Source organism: Suricata suricatta, chromosome 1 (assembly GCF_006229205.1).
Source record: "Suricata suricatta isolate VVHF042 chromosome 1, meerkat_22Aug2017_6uvM2_HiC, whole genome shotgun sequence".
NCBI classification, from domain to species: domain Eukaryota; kingdom Metazoa; phylum Chordata; class Mammalia; order Carnivora; family Herpestidae; genus Suricata; species Suricata suricatta.
The window spans coordinates 139,375,524-139,389,514 of record NC_043700.1 but is presented as its reverse complement, the minus strand read 5'-3'; the positions used below and the strand labels follow the sequence as shown (position 1 = coordinate 139,389,514).

General features: G+C 36.8%; 1 protein-coding gene across 1 annotated transcript in view; it reads left to right on the top strand.

The window, feature by feature from the left end:
• SLC4A4 (solute carrier family 4 member 4) overlaps positions 1-13,991 on the top strand; it is a 318,791-nt gene that overhangs the window by 232,444 nt on the left and 72,356 nt on the right. The window contains exons 14-15 of the mRNA XM_029945109.1: positions 414-685; positions 12,480-12,550. Coding sequence (XP_029800969.1) covers positions 414-685; positions 12,480-12,550 — 343 coding nt within the window. The remainder of the gene's footprint in view (positions 1-413; positions 686-12,479; positions 12,551-13,991) is intronic.

The following is a 13,991-nucleotide window of genomic DNA, read 5'->3' as shown; positions in this document are numbered from 1 at the left end:
TGTGGGGACAGAAAATATATTTATCTTAGTGTCTTCATTAACCAGTGACTCTCACAAACTATTACTGATTGCATACTGGATATCCTTGTGACACTTTCAAGTTGTTTATTTTCTAAACTCCCTGAAGGCAGGGATCATATTGTTTGAATGAGAAAATTGAGTTATTGACATGCAAATGGTATGACAACTTTTGATGTGCAGGTCTTAAACTTCCGGGATAATTTCTTTAATAATATCACTAGACTAAATCCTTAGACTTAGTATCTTCTAGATAAAAGCAAGAATGAGATTTATCTTTAGTAGCTAAATGTGACCTTGTATATTTAGCAGTCATTCTGCCATTATTGGGTAGTTTTATATTACTCTTTGTATTCCGTGGAGGAGTCTAAAATCTCTCTCTCTCTTCTTTCCAGGGATCATAATTTTGACTATCTGGAGTTTCGCCTTTGGATTGGCCTGTGGTCAGCCTTCTTGTGTCTCATTTTGGTAGCCACAGATGCCAGCTTCTTGGTTCAGTACTTCACTCGCTTCACGGAAGAGGGCTTCTCCTCTCTGATTAGCTTCATCTTTATCTACGATGCTTTCAAGAAGATGATCAAGCTAGCGGACTACTACCCCATCAACTCCAACTTCAAAGTGGGCTACAATACTCAGTTTTCCTGTGCCTGTGTGCCTCCTGACCCCGGTGAGGACACTCTGCATAGTGTTGTGCTTACCCTGTGTTTGGAGGAGGGTGTAGGCTCCATGCACGCAAGCTTTCAGCATGGTATCATGATTGTCCGGAAAAGGTTTTATTTTGTTTTCTCTGAGAAACCATCCTGCCAGGTTTGAAGTCTTAGTACCCAAGGTATCTTAGCCATTGGTTCAATCAGGAAGCAAAACCAGGAGCTCTGAAATTAACTCAACTTTGAAATTAACTCAAACTGCAGTATTTGCAAGGAAATTTAGTATACATTATTCTTGATTTTGTCTGATAGTTGAGGAAACCGGATACAAATATTAACAGATACAAGGACCAGCCAAACCTAGTCCTCTGAATTTCTGTCCCATATTTTGCTGTTTCCTTATTGCTGTAGGAATCTCTTCCTGAAGTAAACTTTGAATACACTATTTTAAGCTTATAGAATAAACAAGATACCACTGACTTTATAGAATTTGAAGCATGAAATTGAAAAAGAGGTTCAGATTGGAGCCAACTTAGTGGTAAAGTAGAGCCTTATAGTTCATCTGTGCTAGACAATGTAAAGAAGAAAGGAAAAGAAGAAATAAGAGAAAGAAAAGAGAGAATGTTATGCTCTCAAGGAAATTTATATTCTAGCATTAGGAATGATGTAAAAGTAAAAAGTAAGTTCCAGGTAAGGAACTAGATTCTAGATACCCTAGCACTTTAATATCCATCTAGCCAAACCTGGATTAGCATCAGGACTTTTTCCCAAAAAGGTGTTCAATTTGGTCTTTGAATTTTTTAGGGTAATTCACCATCATTTTATGATATGCAAGGGATTTGGGAGAAGGGGTTCACTTTGGAGAAAGTTGTTTTATATCTGCTCTGAGAGAATTGAGGGTTAGATGTTTGTGTCAGATAATTAAATGATAATAGTGTTAGTTATCCCAAGTCATGCAATTAGCTACAGATCATTGTCCCTTAGAGTAGAAACTGATACTTTCTGACTAAGGTCTTGTAGCACCAGGAGTATAACAGCATATGGGGGGCTGTGTAAACCTGAGCACAGATATAGGGCACATTCTTTCAATATGCACTTTTACGAATAGATTCTGAAGAAAATCCTCTTCATGTTTACAGTAAAACAAACATGGGTGTATCATAGACTAGAATGCAGACAAAATGATTATGAGTTTAAAAACAGAAGAAAATACTACAAAGAATTTGAATGCTGATGGCAGGCTGTGTGAGATTGCCCTCAGATCTTTCAGTGCTGCCTTTGCAATCTTCTTTGCCACTTTGGTGGAGAAGCCTTAGAAGACCTGTATGTGTCTTGAGTGACGAGTGACGAGAGAACAGGATCTCCCTAGAGTTGGGATGGTCAGTAACACTGATGAAAAGATAGGTCGTTATTGAGCTTTGCGCTCATGGATTCTTTTATTTAAGGACAAGCAACACACACTGAAATAAAGCGCATGCTTAAAAGCAAAGTGGAGACAGGTACAAAGTGAAATGTAAAGATTCAGGCAACATGAATGACATATAGTTACAAAAGCTTTTTATTGTTAAAATATATACTGATTATAAATATTTCATAACTTAAAACTGCTTGGAAAAGACTAGGTACTCAGTACATGATAGATACAATTATTAGAATCAATTAAATATGCTTGAAACACAGATGTTACCATTACACAATCATGTAGAACTTTTCCTAAATAAGCGGGGGGGTAACCATCCATCATGTACTTTCAGGGGAAGTCCAGACTATGTGTATTCAAAATATTGGCTCACAGACATACTCAATTGTGGGATTTTGAACTTCCCATTTAATTTATTCTGTCTTTGTGTACTTATATGTAAATATGTCTTTATGAAAAAGGTGTGTAATCGGGACTTCATAGGCAAGTCTAAGTAGTCATACAGTGAATTTTCTAAAAGAAAAATAATACTCAGTTGTTTAAGGTTTGAGGTATTCATAAAGCCAGCTGAGGGCTTTGTCCACACAGCTGTCACAAGGCAGATCTACTCACCTGGGGCTAATGGAAACTGGTACTTGTTTTAATTGGATGCTGGCAGAGATCATAATATAGAGCCAAGGAAGACATATTTGAATGTTAATTGTGAAAAACACATGAAGATTTTACATGTAATTTTCCTTCCTAGACAGATCATTGTTTCCTGGAAAAAGTCATTGGGAAGCTTGAAACTTGTATAGCAAGTATTAGCTGAAGTGGAGGTAGATGGCTTTTCCTTTGACCTGTTTCCCCAGCTTGTATAGAAAGTCTGTCCTATCGAGTGAGGAGTTGTCTTGGAAGGACTCTGACAATTTCCACCACCTCCAAATGGGACCAGTGATGAAGTGTAGCAGGGCTTTGAAGTCAGAAAATCTAGTATTTAAGTCCCAGCTTGGCTAATGCCCTTTGTGTGCATTTGGACAAGTTTCTTTTCCCAGGGTACTTTTGCCTCACCTTCCTCATCGGTAAAAAATGGTTAATAATAGCACCTACCTTATAGAATTGTTATATTGTGTAGAAGAACCGAGCTATTTCAGACAGAGTACTTAGGACAGTTTCTGATACGTAATTGCTAACTGACATCATTACTGCTGTTATTATTCATTAAAGTTTAAGGTTAGTAAGTATGAATGATAGAACAAACAGACCAGTCTTCATCATCCACCCTTCTAAGCCAACACTGTTGGGCATTTGGCTTATTTTGTGACAAGGCTGCTGGTCGCACCCCATATTTTTAGAGTTGTCCAGGTGAAATGCATTCATGAAGGGTATGAACATGAAGGTTAGGGATTACCTCAAACTATGGAAATAAAATCTGTTGCTGGTTGGGAAAAAGACAAATGGATATTTCCATTTTCATGACAAACTCCAAAGGTTAGAGATTGTGCGTTTCCCTTCTCATAATATTGATACTTTTTGATAGAAAAGTATACACCACCATCAAGTTAGTACTTCATGATAGCAAGCTGAAAAATGATAGTGATCGAATAATACAGTTGCATGTACAACTAGAGTAATAAGTATTCTAAAAACAACAAAAGCCTGGCCTTTTATCACAACATGCACTCCTAGTAAAAGAATTCAGTCAATGAATCAATAATATTTGAACTGGCGGATGACTTGTTTTTCAACACTGGGACAGTATGTAACAGTGAACCGGCAACTCCACAGATGGAGACATGACCCTGCAAACTGAGAAGTGATTGTACAGTAAAGGAAATAGGGGTCGCATGAAAGAAACTCAGTTCATGGCCACAATAAGACCATGAGCTTTTCTGTGCTTTGTGAAAACAACTTTTTCTCCTCTTTTCCTTCCTTATCTGTCCTCTTCTCACTTGCTTCTATAAGTCTTCATCACCTCCTGAGTTTCTTTTTCTTCATGAGTCTTTTTCTCCCTTCCCCTCATCTCATCTATTTATTGCTCAGGGGCCAAGGTCATATACTACTGAGGGTCTCATTTACTGAAGAACTAAGGAAGCCCAGTTGCAAAAACTAATGGAAAATTAGCCATGTGGCTTGACACAGCAGTTAGGGTGGATACGTGGTTTTTGTGCTAAAATTTCCGTTTCTTAGAAATAGAGTCACTATTAACTGATAGAGATGTAATAGAGGTTATGTTTCCCACTGTGCCCTGATGCTTATGTAGCAGAGATGTATAAGAAAGATGGGGGCGACTGGGTGGCTCAGTTGGTTAAGCGTCCGGCTTCGGCTCAGGTCATGATCTCACAGTTTGTGAGTTCGAGCCCCACGTTGGGCTCTGTGCTGACAGCTAGCTCAGAGCCTAGAGCCTGCTTCGGATTCTGTGTCTCCCTCTCTCTCTCTGATCCTCCCCTGTTCCTACTGTCTCTCTCTGTATCTCAAAAATAAATAAAGAACATTAAAAAAAAGTTTTTAAAGAAAGATGACTCCGTGCAACAGTGCAAGCTAAAAAATATCTCATTTAGGAACAGTTCACAATATTACATTTCATCACCAATATCCCAGTTTGGGAAACTATTAGTGTGATAAAGTGTAAAGAGTAGGTGCTTTGGAGTAAAGGAAAGTGAGCATGATACAAGTCTAACCAGCAGTGTGACCATGGGCTAGGCTAATTACCTAATTTATTTGTTTTTCATAAGCTGTGAGCTGGGTTAGTAATTTTCTTAGAATTAACTTTCTTAAAAGTTACCATGTGGATTAAATGAAATTGTATATGTAACATTGTTTGCCACCTAATAGATACTGCATAAAAATTTGTTCTTCTTCTTATTTCTCCTTTTCCCACAAAAGATGCCCCAGCCAGTTTAATCTTTTAGTTATATTCTTTTAAGGGGGTTCAAATTTGTTTCTCTGAAATTTTCCTAGTGGAAGATACTAATTAGGTTTTTACTGGAAGCCCACTGCCCCCCTGCTTCCAAATTAACAACTAATGTGCTGTTGTAGATAAATATGAAACATGGGAGCCATATTTAAAGAAAAAAAGTGTTAAGGAGTTCAGCACATAGTATTTAGATCGTTTAATATTATTCCATTGAATATCAAGTCCACAAAAGTGTCGTACACTATATATAATCATGTAAAAGAAGGCTAGAAGGTCCTTTCCCCTTCCCTGAGGGGAACTGTTCAGTTCTTTTAAACTGATCTAATTCACTCAAAAATAAATGATAGAATTTTGTAAATACAGAATAAGATATGAGCTTTCCTCTTTCTTTTTCCCTGCCTTCTTTTCTTCCTTTTCTTGCCCTTTTATTCCTTCCCTTTCTGCTCTCAGCGAAAATTTATAGAGGGTCTGTTTCATTGCTTTTTAAGAATTGTGCTACTTCAATTAAGTAGACTACACACACACACACACCCCCCTATACACCATGCCACACACCTATATACTACCCACATGCACACCACACCACATACACCTATACATTACACCACACACACATACACCCCTATACACCACACATACATACACCTGTATGCCATACCACACACATCTATATACTACACACACACACACACATACACACACCATACCACATACATCTGTACACTACACACACACTTGCACTTGCATTTATACCTGTGTGCAGTGTTGTGTACAGATATACACCTACACACCACACCGAAACACACACACACACGTATATACCATACACGTATTTACATCACGCACACCTGTACATCACAACACACACACACACTAATGTGCACAGACACACACACACATATACTCACATTGCTTTTTATAAAATGTGTTTTAAAAATAGTGTTAATTACTGTTTGAATGAATGAGGTCAGATTTTCATTTGACTTACACTTTAGAAATACATTTCCACTTAAGTACCTGTGTTCATTTGCCTAATGTGTCAAGGTTACAATGACTACACTCAAGGGCATATTAATATTTTAGGAAGGGTCAAAATAAATTTTCTAACCAAGTATGGTCTTGTATCTGGAGGGAAAAGAAGCCTTGCTAAATATGATAAACAAATTAGAGAACCAAGAAAAATTGCCTCAAGGGAATAGATACTATACTTTATTGTTAACAGAAGGGATATATTTTATTGATTCATTGTTGACTGTTCCAGGGAGAACATGCTTAATAATGGATGAATGATTAAGAGGAATAAATACTTTCTCAAGCACTGAGACATTGTGGTCTACAGTATCTCTAAGTAAAAGATAGCTTTTTCTCTGAGGTGAAATGTAGGACGAAGTCAAGGGGTTGAAAGTAGCCATGGCTTCCATTTTTTTTAAGTTTATTTATTTATTTTGAGAGAGACAGAGACAGCCAAGTAGGGGAGAGGCAGAGAGAGAGGGAGAGAGAATCCCAAGCAGGCTCCATAGTGTCAGCCAGATCCCAATGTGGGGCTTGAATTCACGAAATCATGAGATCGTGACCTGAGCTGAAGCCAAGAGTCAGACGTTTAGCCAACTGAGCCAGGCACCCCTGGCTTCACCTTCTACACCTTTGTTTTATTCACAGCATGAGGAGGCCTCCAAATGCTCTAAAATGGTTGTCACGAGAGTAGAATTTCATTACCATTTCTTTCTATATAATTTTTCTATTATCTTAATAAATGCTATGAACCAATATGTTACAACCATTAAAAGGAACTGCTGGATTGTGTCTCCTGTGGTCCCACATTATAGTCAATATGTGTTTCATAATTAGAAAGCCCATTAAAAGAAAATTAGGAAATAAAAGATAATCCTAATTTATCTTCCATGACCTGCATCATATTCTATGCAATTTTATTTTTATTATGTATCATTCCCTTTTTGGATTATAAAGTAGGTTTAAATCATAGACTAATGGTTAAACAGAAGGGCTAGGCCTTCTGGTATAGAACTATTCAGGCTTTGCATTTGCAAGGATACTTTACCAGCACAGCTGATGTTTTATCATTTATGGCACTATGAACTTTTGAGAAAACCATAGAAATTTGAAACATCCATCACTTTAGCTTCCTTTTACTCTTCTAGCCAGGTATTTTAGCAGCTTCTGTATAACACTTGCAGGACTCAGAAAAGGGGAAACAGTGAATTTGGATAATCATCAGATCTCTATAATTCACTAGCTGTGGGTTCGTATGAAACACGCATTTGGAGGCGTAGCCTATAGTAATGTCTATACACATCTGAAATGGAGTGATGAGTGGGTATGAAAGAGAAATTTTTTATATGTGAAAAATAGTGGCTAAATATGTCCCACTTGATAGCAGACAGTAGCTCAGCTGTTTAACTTCCAGAGTCGTGTCATAGGTGAACGTGTGAAAAAGTGTCCATTGATTAGAATGTGTTGTAACTTGAACTTGCCTAGTTACAGGGAAAACTTCAAGCATGAGGTTTGGTAAAAATACTTAGGAAAATGAAGAGGATAATAACAAAATGTGAAGAAAATTTTCCATTAATTTTATTTATTTTAAGGCTCAAGGATGAGATGGTGGGAGGTAATTTCCCTAAGAGCTATTTCTCCCAAAGTTTTCCTCATTCACCCTGTCATCTCTCCAAAAGCCATTTTTGCCCTTTTATTGATCTAGACATTTAAAGCATAAATATTTGATTTTATTAAGAGGCATTCGTGTACTGAAGTTATCCAGGACCTGTAAAGAACTCTGAGTAAGCAAGAAGCTTACTCAGTTTTATTCTGTATCTGTTTTCCAGTTTCTCAGTTTCCTCACGATATTGCTTGAGTAGAATGGAGTAAAACATTAAAATTTCATTATTATAGAGAGTACTCTTGAATTTTTTTCTTACTGAGAGCAAGCTATCCAATTCTACATTACTCTGATCCTGATAAGCTATGTTGAGGGTATATACTCAGATTTGGCTAATATTTATTAAGCACCATCCAAGTGCCATACATTTTACTAAGAGATTTTGATCAACTATATTTCAATATATATTATAATATTATAGTATATATGTATTCAATTATCACAAACCTTGTGAGGTAGCAGACTTTTTTCCAGGGGTGAAATTTTGCTTTCTTCAGGTCATCAAACTGTTAGTCACCATAGTAACCATCTATTTGTTTTACCTGCTATCATGCTAAAAATATTGCCTACATTGTCTTATTTCATCTGCACAGTAATCTTACGAGATAGATGGATTCAAATCAGCTTCACAAATGAGAGGCCTGTGGTCAAGAGAGTGAGGTGACTTCCTCAAGATTATGCAACGAGGTGGTTCGGGGACAATTTGCTCCAGGAGGTGGTGGAGCCAGAATTCTAGCCCAGTTTTCTTAGCATTCCTTTCTCTAACTTGTGATGTGGTAGTGCATGAAAGCCGACAGATCTGCCTCAGTGGTTGTTTCTTGCTCATAGTTGACCCTGTAGCTTTTGTATATTTTCCTGATGGTACAGTTGCTGCTAATGTGTAAAGCAGAGGAGTTGTGGGGTAGCCCCTGGGGCGAGATACTGGAGCATTAAGGACAACCTTACAGGTGCAGTTGAAATGCCTTAGGCAGGAGGTATACTAACACTGACACGTGGATGGCACCGTTTTTTCCTGCTCACAGCTCCTGGAGCCTGATCTTTCTGTAGACCTCTCATTAAACATACAGGGCCGGTGGGGGTTGTGGGGGGAGGAAGCCAGCTTAAGACAGAATACTCACAGGCACATTTTTAAATGCCTCTTACTAATGATGTTCATTCCCCTGTTCCAGAGGATCAGCTAGAATTTGATACACAGGAAGGAGGATCAAGAAGTGAAAATCCAAGGAACATAAAATGATCAACCTCTGAACACTCCCTGAAACCAAGTATGGGACACAGACTGTCCCATTGACAGTTGGCTAATTCTAACTTAGCCAGATTTCTAGGGCAAAGAGTTTCTTTGCCTCATAAGCCATGGTGCTGAGCAAATAGTGAGGACAAAGTGCAGTGTGTTTATGCTTTTCTATCTGACCTTTTCAGAATCCTAATTAAGTATATTATGAATTCTGTATGCATAGATCATTCTGCACTTGGTTGCCAAAATACTTGTACTGTATGTATCTAGATCCAAATGGTGAACAATGGCTCTCCTAGACCAAACTCCCAACTGGAATTGATCATTCTCTCTTCTGTGAGTTTAAGAAATTTACTTTTAGTCTTATGTATGGACTCTATCATATTCTAATATGTATTATCGAAATGCTTGTTTACATATTTATTTTGAAGTCCTTCTCTTGAAGCAGCTACATACTAAATTAAATAGGAAAAGTGTATACTTTTTATTGTTCTTTTGATAGTAGTTCTTGGGAGTTTGAGAGCCAATATGCTTTAATAGCTTTTCTCAGAGGAAAACTGAAAAGATAAAAGGAATTTAGATGAGCAGAATTGATGTGTATCTAGAACTTGAAAGTAGTCCCTGAAAGTTCAGATTGGAATCTTAGTTTATAGCTCACTGGTAGTCTTTATTATGTCATTCATCTCACAAAAATGGAAGATATCTTGGATATCTTTCTCTCTCACTCTTACTCCTTGTTTTATGTGGAAAAGTATGTTTTACAAAGACCTTCACTCTCTTACGACAAGAAGCTCATAAAATTGCATCAAAGAATCTTGCTCAGGAAAAGCAGGTTCCCAGATGCCATCTAAATAGTGCCCGTGATTTCACATATGCTGCTACTTTCGAATGCTCAGACCAGTCAGACATTTCAGGGGGCAGTTGAAATTCACATCATCTAACAACACTGGAAAGTATTATCCTACCTTGAATTATGTGGCCACAAAAGTCAAGTGTTGGCTAGGAAAAGTAAGAATGCTGAACAAGATTTATGCACCAATTCTGCTTTTGGTTGACTCTCCTACAGTCCTGGCAAGAAGCCTGGCATATCTTGCTTCAGAGTCACATTCAAAATCAAGCAGGTACAAAAGTATAGCTGCTACATGCTTTCATGTGTTTTTAAATGAGCAAATGGAATAATGTAAGAAAATGTGCTGTAGATGTTTTATAACAAAATAGTACTAAAAATCTAGGCTTTTGTTAAAAATTTATACCATCTTCTTCCTTTTGGGAATGGACTTATATTTGGTCTCATTGTTTGGGCCAAGCATCCTTTAGCCTATTTTGATTTTTTCTGTGACCTGTAGTGAAACAGAATAGAAAACAGGTTGCACATGTGCTTGTTTCCCTGAGGAACTAGGGATGCCCTAGCAGTAAGTAGCTAGCTTTAGATGAAAAGTTTAACAATTCTAGAACCTTCAAAGATCAGATTGGATTCCAAAATTGAGAAAGACTGGGGCTCTAGCTAAATATTTTCTTCTTTTTATTTGTTTGCTTTATTTCATTTCTTTTGCCTTTATCTGCCCTCATTCATTTGGAGTCATTAAATGGTCCCTATTCTAGCCTCATTTATTGACAGTAGATGAATAGTCTATGTTATCAATGTATAGTTGACAAAATTATAATGTATTTAAAGTGTACAAAATTATGGTTTCATATATGTATCCATTATGAAAGGATTCCCACCAAGTTAATTAATATGTCCATCACCTCTCATTTTTATTTTATTTTACTTTTATTTTATTATTTTATTTAGATCCTCAGACCTTATTCCTCTTATAACTGAAGGTTTGTATTCTTTTACTGTTCTCTTTCTATTTCCCCATCCACCCCTCACCTCCACCCCCAAGTCCCTGGCTACCACCATTCTACTCTCTATTTCTACAACTTGTACTTATTTTTATTTTATTTTATTTTTTAGCTTCTACCATATAGTACTTACACTGTACAGTGTTTGTCTTTGGCTGGCTGATTTCACTTAGCATAATGCCTTCTAGGTTCATCCTTATTTTTGCAAATGGGAGGATTTCCTTTTTTTTTTTTTTTTGAGGTTGAATAATAAAGAAATATTTCTTAGTTCCTGTTAGTTAAGTGCAGGACTGGGCAGATTCTGGGAAAAAAATAGTGAACACAACCTGCCCTTTCTGTTCTGGATCTTATATTTTAAACTTCAACAGTCGTGTTTGTTTCTCCTTAAAAGCTTATGTTGGTAGGACCTAAAACATGACAAACTAAAAAGGCAGTCTAGGGGCTTGGGGGCAGGAGGGAGCAGACAAGAGGGGACCAAATAGTAGTTATTTGGATGTTAAATGTGATGTTCAAAGACAAAAACCTAAGTGTCATTTTACAATGTCTCCATAAATTAGGGATAGTCTCTCAGTAATGGTTTATTTTACAACACATAAAACTTTAGGGGCGCCTGGATGCTCAGTTAAGTGTCTGACTCTTGATTTTGGCTAAGGCCATGATCGTGCAGTTCTTGGGGTTGAGCCCTCCCTGCATCAGGCTCTGCATCGTCAGGCATGGAGCCTACTTGAGATGCTCTCTTTCCCTCTCTCTCTGCCCTCCCCACTCTCTCTCAAAATAAATAAACATTTTAAACAAAAACCAAAACAAAGCAGTCAGAGTTCCTGGATGGCTCAGTCGGTGAAGCATCAGACTCTTGGTTTCAGCTCAGGTCATGATCTCCTGGTTCATGAGTTTGTGCCTTGCATCAGGCTCCTTCCTGGGACCCTGCTTGATATTCTCTTCCTCCCTCCCTCCCTCTCTCTCTCTGTCCCTCCCTGAGTCACACTCTTTCTCTCAAAATAAATAAACTTTAAAATACAAAACAAAAATATCATGTAATAGGAAAAAGAATTATCTGATAAAAAGTTATAATTATACAATACTTTAAACACTATGTTTTACTTTTAGATTCATAAATTTTAAAATAAATATTGCCAAGAGGAGAGTAGGTTTAATAAATAAATCAGGTTCCTCCAAAAGCAACCTCTTAATAAATCTACAAATCACAGCAAATTATGTGAAAATAATTTTTAAAATTAAACATTTATTACCACTATATTTATATAGTTTATCATGTGTGTGAAAGGTTTTTAGTTTTCCCACATTTTGCAAAGATATACTTTCTCATATGCAGTCCAAATTTTCAGAAATCCCAAATTAGTTGATTCTTAATCAGTGAAAATCCACTTTGTGAGATTTGACTGTACATAAATCCAGTGATCAATGTACTTTCTTCCACCAGGCAAAATATACTGAGTGCTTTTTAATAATGGAGAAGCTTTCTTTTGTTTTCTTTTTGGAACCTGAAACAAATGGTAATACCATTTCCTTAAATGTTTCTTATCAGCTAAAAGTACAACAGAGATGTGTGAATCTTTGCAAATTTTATCTAGGTGAGAGGTGAATACAGTTATAATAAAGAAAAATTCTTTGTGCTTTATGGTGTTGGTGAAGACATTTTTAGTGCCTGGCCCAGCTTTTTTAGATTTTGAGTTAATGCATTTAGTTCATTTTTATGGTAAAAAATTATCTTTTTCTTACAGCTAATATCTCAATATCTAATGACACCACATTGGCACCAGAGGACTTGCCAACTATTTCATCTACTGACATGGTAAGTGACTTAATATTTCAAACCTCTTGTGTAGTGTATAATCTAATTATAATATTCATAACGTGATGTCTCCTACCCTTTAGCAACCTAAACACGAACACAACCTTAATAATCAGTGATAGTGGAGGGACAGAAAAAAACACTTTCCTTGCTGTAGTCAACCTTGCCTCTCCTCTCCTCTCCTCTCCTCTCCTCTCCTCTCCTCTCCTCTCCTCTCCTCTCCTCTCCTCTCTTTTCTCTTTTAACTCAAGTGAATATTTACTCCTTTGACATGCTTTTTAAACCTTCTTAGGAGTTTAACTGCTATATCCATTCATTGTCACCTTGAAATATTTTCACAAGGGAAAGTGAGAGAGGTTGAAAAAAGAGAGCATGGTATCCTCTCTGTTTCTAGTACGATTAAAAATTCTCCTGACTACCAAATGGTGTTGCATTCTCCTCACTAAGGGTGATTGTAGCAGGACATTTCCCGTCACTTAGAAAGGACTGTGCCTCTGTCACATGATATCCTTTCCCATGGCTTGTAACCAAGGATCTTTAAAAGACTAGAACTAAGCTTTAAAAATGAACTGTTTTGCATGGAAGGTCACACGCTGGAAGGAGACTTTTGTTTTGGAGAAAAAGGGGAAAGTGCTATTTTAGACTTCTAATTGTGTTCCTTCTACGCTGGGTATGGAATCTTACCAAAGAATATCAATCTCTCAGTTATAAAGACAGAAACCATAATACCTTGTATTGATAGAGTGCCCATCTCTCAGGAGATCAGAGCAGTTCTGCAGATATTATGTAATGAGTGCCCACAACACCCTTTCAAAGATGATGTTTTGTATCTTTCCTGGGCAACTCTCACTTGACCCTGTTTCTCCCTTGTTTTCGTATTCTGTGGCTCTCTTGACTTTTTTCTTTACTGTTAAAGTTGTCTCTGATTTCCTCCAAACTTTGCCTCTCTATTTGTGTTTGATTGTGTGTGTGTGTGTGTGTGTGAGAGAGAGAGAGAGAGAGAATGTATATATGTTTTAAAAGCCACATACAGAAAAGAGATCAGTTGTCAATGTTTAAGCCAGCCATCCTATTGCCTAAAATAATTTGATTAAAATATAGAGAAAAATAGTTCCTTCTAGATTTTAAATAATTTTAATTAAAGTCTAATTAAACATTTAAAATATATAATTAATTAAAACCATAAGTTAATATGCAATAAAAATTAATGAAAACTTCCACTGACTTAAAAAGAGATTGTGTCTAACTTAATTCTTTTTGTAACTAATCAAGAAAAGCTTTAGAATTAATGAATTTTAAAGCCCTGACTTTGGGCAAAATCTGGAGTGACTCTAGTAATTGATATAGAATTTTAATAAGATGTCATTCTAAGATTTATGGAAAACAAATGGAAGTTGTCATTGACTTCGGTTATGACTATGATAGAGGATATAAAGGCAGA